This window comes from Barbus barbus (genome assembly GCF_936440315.1).
Source record: "Barbus barbus genome assembly, chromosome: 9".
Lineage (NCBI taxonomy): Eukaryota > Metazoa > Chordata > Actinopteri > Cypriniformes > Cyprinidae > Barbus > Barbus barbus.
The window spans coordinates 20,335,609-20,347,377 of record NC_136737.1 but is presented as its reverse complement, the minus strand read 5'-3'; the positions used below and the strand labels follow the sequence as shown (position 1 = coordinate 20,347,377).

The 11,769-nt window shown below is 43.2% G+C and overlaps 1 protein-coding gene across 1 annotated transcript in view; it reads left to right on the top strand.

Moving 5' to 3' along the window:
• Positions 1-11,769, top strand: part of bcor (BCL6 corepressor) — a 48,955-nt gene that overhangs the window by 13,690 nt on the left and 23,496 nt on the right. Inside the window, exons 4-7 of the mRNA XM_079425819.1 lie at positions 208-264; positions 660-867; positions 2,650-2,937; positions 4,541-4,930. Coding sequence (XP_079281945.1) covers positions 208-264; positions 660-867; positions 2,650-2,937; positions 4,541-4,930 — 943 coding nt within the window. The remainder of the gene's footprint in view (positions 1-207; positions 265-659; positions 868-2,649; positions 2,938-4,540; positions 4,931-11,769) is intronic.

Here is an 11,769-nt window from a genome sequence, read left to right as displayed (position 1 = left end):
GCCCAGTATGTTCTACACATTTCCACATATCTTACATTGAAGTTTCTTGCATTTAAACAAGCCTTAGCATTCTCAACTATATCATGAATTTCCCCATATTTTTGTGTATGAGGGTAAGTTAATGTTTGTTTGCAGATGTGTTAACTTTGTGTAAATATTCAATTCAAATCATTGAAAAAGACATTGAGCCCCATTCTGATTGCTTAGATGGAAGGATTATCACAAGAGGACAGTAATTTAAGTCAACCAGCTGCGTTTTGGGAGGTCAGTTCATTTTATTTTTAAATTACTAATCAGTTGAAATGAGTAACACTTGGTTTTGCGCCTACAGGCGGTTGTGAAGTTAGATTTTGTTTCCCTCCTTTTCCCCCTTTCTGAGGGGCCCTGAAATTGCATGGTCAAATATGAGTAAAATGAATCCCCTGATTTTACCTATATCAGTTAGCTTTTGTTATAAGTTATTGATATGCATTTGCTGCATTTACTCTAATGCGCTTTAGCTCCTGTTCTACTCTCACTGCAGATTTATTTTATGCAAGTTTTATTCAGTTTTTCCCTCTATTTTTGTTGTACTGGAGCACACAAGAGACAGGCTTTACAGCTGGTGCTCGTAACACTGGATCTGGTTTCACGATTGTGCTGTGTGTGTGTCTGTGTAGCGTGCGATGATGCGTTTCTCGGAGCTGGAGCTGAAGGAAAAGGAGGGGTGTGTGTCGTCTGCAGCGCCTGGACTGGGGAGAGAGCGGGAGAGAGAGAGGGAGCTGGCAGAGAGCCAGCGTGGAGCGGGAGACTGGGAACGAAGCCAGCAAAGCTCCAGGCCCTCCGCAGCCCTTTCGGCCCTCTCCGATCAAACCGAGCAGCACAACGGTAAGATACTCGCACACACACAAGCGCAATCCCTCTCCCGCTCTTGCGCTCCCTTTTATTTTCGTTCTCTTTTCTGGCTATCTTTGTTTCACACTCTCTGTCTTTCGTGAAACATCTCTAACTTTTGTCTTGCTCACAGGCTGCCTTTTTTCATGCATTTCGCTCATCCGCTCTCCCTTTGTCCAATATCCTGCAATCTTCAGTATCCATCCCAGAGTCACAGGCGCTTGTTCGTTCTCCACAATAATTACCTCCCCTAGGGACGGTCCCTGTGCTGTGGCGCTCCATGCTACAGCGTTAAACCAGCGGAAACGACGTGGTAAACATGGCTTCCGCCACCGCCACCCTCAAACAGGAAGCGCTCACATAAACATGCACATGCTCTTACTCTCCGTCTCTCTCTCGCTCTCTCTCTCTCTCTCTGCTGTTTTGGCTCTTGTTTTTTCCACTTGAGCTTTGGTAATGGCCTAATGCCATCAGATTTCCAAATCAACACTTTGCTGCTATGTGACCTCGCTCTCCCTGGTGGCTTTCACGGAGGCGAGGCGTTTCCTGTGCATGTGGGTCAGTGTGTGTGTGTGTGTGTGTGTGAGTGTGAGTGTGTGCGTATGAATGCTCACATGTGTGTCAGCCACACGGACAATTAACAGCGCTCTGGATTACATAAACAGAGTGCGGTTGGCAGACCGGCAGTTCCTTTGAAGATTTGAAGGTGAAAATGCTACAGAAAACCTTCTACTGTAGTTTTAAGTTGTCGAATACCATTCTATTTAACAATCAATACAGTTAAAGTAATTGTTTATTTGACTTTGTGCGTCCTTTCAGGATGTTTCATGTCTTTCGTTACTCTCTTGATTTTTATGCCCCGTCTGTCCTTCAACATCTCTCTCTTGTTCTCTCAGAATGGCCACATTAACTCTCTCCGGGTGTGAATGATGTTACCATGGTGATCTGTTTTGGTTCAGAGTTGCTATGGTGCACACATTGCCATGAATTATGGGATGCATGTGGTGTTAGTCACATGCTTTGTGCATGTCTGCGAGAGCCCGGGGCAGGGTGGGCTGCATTCTTACCCAGGCCAGTATAAAGGTAGTTCTGTTCTGCATCGAGAGCGCGTTAATCAAGTAATTTTGTACGCATGATTACACACCATTTTTATTAATTTTGTGGAATGTGTATTTTTTGGTAAATTTGATCGATTTGTCAGCTAGCTGTGTAATGTGTGAGTGCATGTTTTTAGGACGTGTATGTGATGCTATATATGCTGCGAGTGTGTGTGTGTGTGTGAAAGAGAAGCGGGCGGTATGGAGCGTGAGCCCCTAGCGCCTGTCTTTGATCTGTGCTGCTGCTCTTAGCTGCCAGGATACATTCTCAAGGAGCGCTTTTCACTGCCACACACAGAACGGGAGAAAGCAGGAGAGGGGGAGGAGAGAGAGGAAGGGGGAGGGAGAGGAGACTCGAGCTGGGTTGCCGCTTGCGCTCTTGGCACGGATGTTTCGGGCTAATTTAAGCTCGCAGAGAGAGCGAGCGAGCAAGTGCGTCCTTGTTTGCTGTCTAGCTCCCGTGTGGGATGGGTGTGGTGTAGTTAGCACAAACACGCAAGTGTCCAGGGTAGGGGGGACGGGGTTGTTTTTCTGTAGTCTTTTCCTTTCTATCTCTCTCTGTCTGCTCTCGGCCTCTACTGGTTTGTCGCGCTTCTTTTGAACTTGGAAAAAGGTCTTTCTTTGCAACCAGTGACGCAATGTGTCAGACTAACGCAATTGTGTTTGTATGGCTACACAGGTGCGACGCCGACATGTGCAAACAACAGAGTTCCCGTGCTCCAGCTGTGCGGTCCACCAGTCGATGTCCCGCAGTCCTGCCGAGCAGAGGAGAAGAGAGCGAGGGATGTGAAAGGAGAGGAGGAGGGGTCTGTTGGCACGGCGACGGGCAGGAAACGTGCATTGGGTTTGGAACAGAGCCAAGGCCACCCTGATTGCGCGCACACCGCAGAAGAGAGAGATGGAGAGAGACGGACGAGAGGAGAGGACGATAATGGCATCACGGCGAAGAGAGCGAGAATGATTTCAGGTAGACATCGGGGCTGTCTGTTTCTCCAATGTCCTTCAGCATGTCTGTCTGTCTTTTTCCGTCTCTTCTTTCCGCCAGCTCCAAGTAGTGGATGGTCTGCTCTGTCTTTCATCTTATCTCCGACCTCCTGACACGTCTCACTCTCTCACTGCTCTTTTCCCTTTTCCTCTGCTTGCTCCAGCTTTGATCCTTTCGCTGGCCTTTTCGATTCATCTCGATTTGTTTATTGCCATCACATGGTCCAAATAAACACAACTGCCGGGCGTTCTCTGCCCTACTCTCTCTTTGTGCTCAGTCTAAAGGGCGTTTTCAGACATCAAAACAACCTTTGTATAAACTGGCATCGCTTAAACTTGTCCCAGAAAGCTTGTTTTTGTCAGCAAAACGTGGGTGTCTGTTCAGCTCTGTACTTTCATTTAAAAGCTATCAAACTGGTGGGTGTTTGTGTTCTAGAAAGAAACAACTCTGTTAACAATTGGAAAACAATTCCTGCTCTAAGTGCACAACCCTTTGTTTATACTATGCACTGACACAAGTGAATTCAGCTGTAAATGTGTTGCAGTGCATTGTGGAGATGCACTACGATCCAATTCTGGGGATGCATTGTGAACTTTTGCTGGTCGGAGATCAGCGTGCAGCCTAATGCGTCCTAAATGTGTCCACATACTTATTATGCCAGAAGAAGAAATTTTAATTAGGCAAAAGAAAGTTTAGTACGCAATGTATGTAGTCACAAACAGTGTTGGGGAGTAACTAGTTACATGTAACGGAATTACATAATTAAATTAATTAAAATAAATGTAACTGTAATATGTTATAGTTACTGAAGAAAAATGTGTAATTACATTACAGTTACTTATGAAAATGTTCATTTTAATTACAAATGGGTTACATCTGAATATTTTCTAACACATATATAGATTTGATTCCCCCCCCCCCCCCCCCCAATATTCCATTGGCTGCTTTAAAACATGACACACCAATGTTTCAGGAGTTTAGGACACATGCTTATTTAATAACCATTTTTATTTCCTATTTGGGTTTGTGTATATGCTTTATTTTTTAAGATTAACAGTTTTTTCCAAAGCATTGTTAGATGCCAGTGTTTCCTGTTCCTAGCTATGCAAAGATTTAATTTCAAACTTATTAAACAATCTTCTGATTTTAAAACTGTATTTAACCTCAGAATGATCTTTGTGGTGGTTGTGCTTTAAAATTAAATTATCATCTTAATTCTAGTGATGAAGGATTTTGAAGTCTGGCAGTAATTAGTGTTGATTACTAGGTTAACCCTGCCTGCTTTTGAAAACATTTGTTAGAAATTTAGGAATGCAATCAGTTACATTACTTTAATAAAGTAACAGAAATAGTTACACTACTTATTAAATTTTAAATAGGGTAACTTGTTATCACTTACCTATTACATTTCCAAAGTAACCTTCCCAACACCGGTCACAAAATCAGAAACTACCCTTCTGATGTGAGATGCATAGTAAATCCAGGTGTATCCAGCAAATCGTCCCAGCTGACCACTTAAGATCGGATCATCCGAGTTTAATGTTAATACAAGGTATAAACGGATTGCTTCTATCTCTCTCCGCAGACGTGTGGCCGCAGCCCTCCGAGCAGGAGGTGAAGAATCTGAAGGTGTGTATCGAGTTGACGGGTCTTCGGCTCAGTAAGCCCCGCCACCTCCATAATCTCCATGAACTGTGGAATAGACAGGGGCAGCTCAACCATGACAGGCCGCAGTTCGGGGCTCCCAACATGGGTTTGTCTCCCACATCCAAAGCCTCTCTTCCACAACTCCAAACCGCCAGGAGTGAAAAGCTTGACCCTTGCCCCTCAGAGTTCCCAAGAGTCACTCACGTTGTCCCTGCTGTGGATCGAAAGGTCAAAGCGAATGGATTTGAAGAGAAGGGGGTGAAGAGGAAAGCAGAAGTGGAGAAAGGCTGGACTAAGGAACAGCTGGAATACCCAGACTCCAACACAGGTACGTCTTCTCATTCTGTCTCATTTAAATGCATGGTTGTAAGTGAAAAGCAGAGCATTCTGGGTAGAACAGAGAAGCCTGTCTGTAAAACTCTTTAGAGGACGTCTGTGTCGAGAGGACCTCAGACTTAAGATGGCAAGGGACAACGGTGTAAATTGTTTTTTATCATCTGTTACCCTGTTTTATTTGCATGACTAAACAGTTTCTTCTTTTAGCCACAAATCATTCAGGTAAAGAATGCCGATACAGAGAGTGCTGTTTCTTATGCACCACAAACTACATACTACGCCCTACAGATGGCTTACATTCTACACTTCATGCCCTATACCCTACATATGAAATGCATAGGACTGCATCTCTACGTCCTATGCATTGCGCTCTACACAAAACAGTCTATGTAGTATCTCTCTTTGTAGGGTACAAACTACATCCTGCACACAATCAACGCTCTGCACACTACCTTTCACACCCTGTTTCTTGCAAACTATTCCCTACACCCTAAATCCTATGGCCTCACATCCAACATAGATTACAGCCTATAACATATACCTGACATATGCCATACATACTACATCCTACCTCCTACATTCTACAGCCTGTATCCTTTAAACCGCATACTACGGCATACAACTTTCTCACATCTTGTATAGTACACTCTACACTTTACATGGTATGCACTACACCCTACTTACTATATAATTTTTCCTATATCCACATGTATACTACGTCCTACATACTATACACTATTTCTATACAATACAAACTACGTTCTTTCACATATATCCGTTCACATACTAAATTCTGCATACTACGCCCTACATACTACACCCTGTTTCCTTCGATTGGCAGATCTGAAAATGGTGCTCTAAGCTAAGACTAAGTCTCATTAAGTTATGCAGGTCAGAGAAGGACCCAGAAGGAGAGAACTGAGCAGGGAGACACAAGCAGTGTGAACAAATGAGACGCAAAGAGAAAGCGAACAACGGCTGTTAGAAAGCAGAGGGAAAGGGTGAAAGAGATGAAAAGAGGATACGGAGCGCTGAGGGGAGAACTGAGGTCAAAGACGAGATCGAGGCAGTAGGGAGAGGCAGATTAGAGGAAAGCAGAGCACGTCGCCCTGTGTTTGCGGCTTTGGGATAGCAATAATGATTCTTGTTGATTGACAAGCCACGCTCGCGCTCGCTCGCACGCACACACTCTCAGGCGCTCGCTTCCTTGTTGGTATAAAAGCATCGCAGAGAAAGCGCATGCCGCAGAGTAATGAGCCATGAGATTCCACAACTGTGCAAATAACAACGTGTGTGTGTGTGTGTGTGTGTGTGTGTGTGAGGCTGCCCGTCAGTATCTTGCCTGCTGGATATTGTGCTGACGTTCTGTCAGGAGGATTAGAGAGCAGCAAGACGAGTTCAAGTTCAAGTTTATTTGTATAGCGTTGCAAAGCAGCTCTACAGGAAATTAAGTTTCCACAATATATTTATATATTGCAGAACCTTAATATATTGAACTTATGGCAAAATTTGGTAGTTCTGTATGTTGTCTGAGCTTTGGCATCCTCTGAGGGGTTGGCATCATCTTTTCTCAGGTGTTCTGTCATCTCAGATCATTTAAGGGTTGGATCCAGACTGAAGCTTCTGTAATTCCTAGTTACCATGGGATGTTAATCCCGTGGCAGAAACAAATAGAGACATAATTAGCATAGCTGCTGTTCCATCTAAGAAAAAATTATTTGTTCAACCCAAGCTAAAGAATAATAATAATGTACATTTAATCAGATATAACTGCAGTACAAGATTATAAAATGCGTTATGTGAATGCTTGGCTAAAGAAATGTGTCTTTAATCTAGATTTAAACCGAGAAAGTGTATCTGAACACCAAACGTCATCAGGAAGGCTATTCCAGAGTTTGGGAGCCAAATGTGAAAAAGCTCTACCTCCTTTAGTGGACTTTGCTATCCTAGGTACTACCAAAAGTCCAGAGTTTTGCGACCTTAGGGAGCGGGTTGGATTGTAGCGTGGTAGAAGACAAATTAGGTACGCAGGTGCTAAACCATTTAGGGCCTTATAGGCAAGTAATAATATTTTGTAAATGATACGGAACTTAATAGGTAGCCAGTGCAGAGACTGTAAAATTGGGGTAATATGATCATATTTTCTTGACCTGGTAAGAACTCTAGCCGCTGCATTTTGGAATATCTGTAGCTTGTTTATTGAAGATGCAGGACAACCACCTAGCAGTGCATTACAATAGTCCAGTCTAGAGGTCATGAATGCATGAACTAGCTTTTCTACATCAGAAACAGGTAGCATGTTTCGAAGCTTGGCAATGTTTCTAAGATGGAAGAATGCTGTTGGGAAATATGATTTTCAAAGGACAAGTTGCTGTCTAATATAACACCCAGATTTTTGACTTTAGAGGACGTAACAGTACATCCGTCTAGTTGCAAATTGTAATCCAAGAGATTCTGTGTACTGTTTTTTGGTCCAATAAGTAATATCTCTGTCTTATCTGAATTTAATAGGATGAAATTATTGGTCATCCAATCTTTTATATTTTTTACACAATCTATTATCTTAGTTTAGAAGTTTCATCTGGTCTTGTTGAGATATATAGTTGAGTATCATCAGCATAACAATGAAAACTAATCCCGTATTTTCTAATAATTTTACCAAGGGGCAACATGTATATTGAAAATAGCAGAGGACCTAGGACAGATCCTTGTGGTACTCCATACTTTACTGGTGATAATTGAGATGACTCCCCATTTAAATGAACAAAGTGGTAGCGATCGGACAGGTAGGATCTAAACCATCTTAAAGCCTGCCCTTAAATACCAGTATAGTTTTGTAATCGATCTATGAGTATGTCATGGTCTATAGTGTCGAACGCAGCACTAAGATCAAGTAATACTAGCAATGAGATGCAGCCTTGGTCTGAAGCAAGAAGCAAGTCATTTGTAATTTTAACAAGTGCAGTTTCTGTAATATGGTGAGGCCTGAAACCTGACGGAAATTCTTCATAGAGATAATTTTTTTGCAAGGAGCACAATTGAGCAGACACAACTTTTTCAAAAATTTTTTGACATAAACGGAAGACTTGAAATGGGTCTGTAATTTGCCAGTTCATTAGAATCTAGTTGTGGTTTCTTAATAAGAGGCTTAATAACCGCCAACTTGAATGGTTTTGGGACGTGACCTAAAGTTAACGATGAGTTAATAATATTGAGAAGCGGTTCTTCTGCTATGGGTAACAACACTTTCAGTAGTTTAGTGGGTACAGGATCTAATAAACACGTTGTTGGTTTAGATGCACTGATAAGTTTATTTAGCTCTTCCTGTCCTATAGTTGTAAAGCACTGCAGTTTTTCTTTGGGTGCGATGAATGAAGCTGAAATACTAGACGCAGTAGAATCTACATTTGTTATTGTATTTCTGATGTTATCTATTTTATCAGTAAAGAAATTCATGAAGTCATTATTAAACTGTGAGGGAATATTTAGATCGGGTGGTGTGTGTTTATTTGTTAATCTAGCCACTGTGTTAAATAAAAACCTTGGATTGTTATTATCTATGAGTTTGCGGATATGCTCTGCCCTGGCAGCTTTTAGAGCCTGTCTATAGCTGGACATACTGTTTTTCCATGCAGTTCTAAAAACTTCCAAGTTAGTTTTTCTTCATTTGCGCTCAAGATTACGAGTTTCTTTCTTGTTGGTAACTGTTGTACCATGGCGCAATATGTTTTTATCTAACCTTTTTTAATTTGAGGGGGGCAACAGCTTCTAATGTATTAGAGAAGATAGTGCCCATGTTGCTAGTCATTTCGTCTAGTTCATGTGTATTTATGGGTACACAGAGCAGTTGAGATAAATCAGGCAGGTTATTTGTGAATCTGTCTTTGGTGGCTGGAACAATAGTTCTGCCCGGACGATAACGCGGAGCCATATAACTAATATCAGTAATACGCAGCACGCACGATACAAGGAAATGATCAGTAACATCATCACTTTGAGGTATGATATCTATATCGGTAAGATCAATTCCATGCGATATAATTAAATCTAGCGTATGATTAAAACGATGAGTGGGCCTGGTGACGTTTTGCTTGACTCCAAAAGAGTTTATTAGGTCAGTAAACGCAAGTCCTAACGCATCATTTGTATTATCAACATGAATGTTAAAATCTCCGACAATTAGCACTTTATCAACATTAACCAGTAGATCTGAGAGGAAATCTGCTAATTCTTTTAGGAAATCTGTATATGGCCCTGGCGGTCTATACACAGTAGCCAGAGCAAGAGATAGGAGAGATTTCTTTTGCATATCTAACAGTGTAACATTGAGCAGAAGTAGTTCGAATGAGTTAAACCTCCTGTATCCTGTTTTCTGAGTAACATTGAGAATATCACTATATATATTTGCCACACCGCCGCCACGACCAGTCTGACGGGGCTTATGTTTATAACATTAGCTTGGTGGAGTAGACTCATTTAGACCAAAATATTCATTTGGTTTAAGCCAGGTTTCAGTCAGGCAGAGTACATCAAAATTACTATCTGTGATCATTTCATTTACAATAACTGCTTTGAGTGCGAGTGATCTAATATTTAGGAGCCCAAGCTTTAAAAATTGTTTTTGTTCATTTATTTTGCATTTTTCTGGTTTAATCACGATCAGATTTTTTCTAGATCCTGCATTAAATTTATATTTTGACCTCGCTATTCGGGGAACAGACACAGTCTGTATAGATTGGACAACGCAAGTACTTCTATCTTTTAAGTGGGTAGAACAAAAGTCGTCATAGCAGTTATTTGAGAATTGGCTTACTAGTCAGATGCAGCGTAGCGTCCTGGAGATGTTGTCCGACAGGAGTTCCGCTCCGACTCTGCTGGGGTGCAGGCCATCAGCACGAAAAAGGCTAGGACGCTGACAGAAAAGATTCCAATTATTAACAAAGAGCAGTTTCTGTTCTTTACACCATGACAATGACCATTAGTTTAAAGCAAAAAGCCTACTGAACCTTTCGTGTCCTCGTTGATACGTGGGAAGCGGTCCTGACACGATGATCGTCGTCGCGGGAGATGTGCTGCGTACCATCTCAATCAGGCTCCTGAAGTCCCTCTTCAGTGTCTCCGTCTGCCGCAGCTTGGTATCGTTAACCCCCGCGTGCAGCACGACAGCACCGATGCTCTCGTCGCCCTTCAGGATCGCAGGTATTTGCGCATAAACATCGAGAACACGAGCACCGGGGAAGCAGTGAGTGTGCACTTTACCTTCAGCTAAAGTAGCATGGACGTGCCGTCTCCGACGATCACAGCGTCGCGTTCCGTCTCGCGGTGAACGAAGCGGTTCCGGGTGGAGATCTCGAAGACTGGAGGTGGCGGATGGGGAGAGGTCGTCGCCCGGGGCCTGGCTCGCATCTTCCACTGCTGGTGCACCCAGGGTCCGTGGCGTCCCGGCACCGGAGTGAAGGACATCTGGGAAGATCGCGTCCTGGGTGCACAGGGTCTGTGCAGAGAAACACACGGAGTAGAGGTGGTGGAAGTGTTAGCAGCGTGCTGTATACTTACCCCGGACTTGTGAGCGTCAGCCCGGGATGTTTCCAGCGCGGCTCTCCGCTCTCTCAGCTGGGCCTGCTTCTCCACGGCCTCCAGCTCCAGTTGCACCGAATGCAGCTCGAACGTGTCCTCACCTGCACTCAAAGGTAGACACAAATCCGCCATTTAAGCAAGTAACAGTGAAACAATGGTAATGTGTGTGAATAGAGTATTAGCAATGTAAGCGAGATTAGCGGCAGCCATGCTGCTTATGCTAACAGGCTATAAGCTAATAGCAGACTCTCAAAATCTAAATAAAACTAGTGATAGTTTTGCAAGGCGCTCTGATTGGTTTTGTTTTAGAATGCTATAGGGGATATATTCACACGTTATAGAAACGAAAATGATAGTGTATAAAATAGTTTTTAAGAAAGAAAATAGACGCTAAAGAATCAATTTGATGGAGCTCAAACTCAAAACACGCAGTCACAAATCAGCGCATGCGTAAAAAGACGAGAGACGAGACTCTTGATCTCATTCTATCCCTCACTCTGTGCGTGTGAGTAATATGTCCTATACATATGCATCTTGGTTTTACTCAAGCTGAGAGATGGTTTGCTAGTTAATGCATTAGTGTGTGTGTGTGTATGTGTGTGTGTGTGCCCAGTTGCGTGCTAATGGGAGGCTAATATCCCCCAGATGTCCCTGTCAAAATCCGTCTCCCACCGCACACACACATACTCTAGCTCTTCAGCCGAGGGAATTGGTACGCACACGCAGGCTAATTTGTGTTGTCTATGACGAGGTGTGAGAGACAAGACACGCATGCCAGTGATGCAGTAAGCCCCAGGGTATGTGTGTGTGTGCGTTTTTAGTGCGCTGCTTTTGTTCTGTTGATTTTTAAAGGCATTAAGGACTTTGCTCCCCTTTTGCTAATTGAGTGATTCACTTAGGTTGCAGAGCACACACACTTCTGTGCGTGCATGTGTGTGCGTGTGGGGTAGGTGCGGTGAATCCGGTCTCAAGGGTTCTCGGGGTAGGACTTTAATTAGCCTGTTGAAGGAGAGGAGCACTTTATGCAGGCTGGAACAGTTTGCCCATGAGGATGGGTTCTTGTGCACAAACGCGCACACACCAAATACGAACAGTTGCACAGTTGGTGGTCTGCGTGTTGAAGGTTCTCTAAGGTGCTTTTGTCTCGGGTCGATCTATTAGATCTGCCAGCTTCATCTACCAAACCAAATCACAGCAGAAGCCACTGGTGTGTGATGGATCTGATTTTGTGGTGAGGATATGATTTGCGAATTT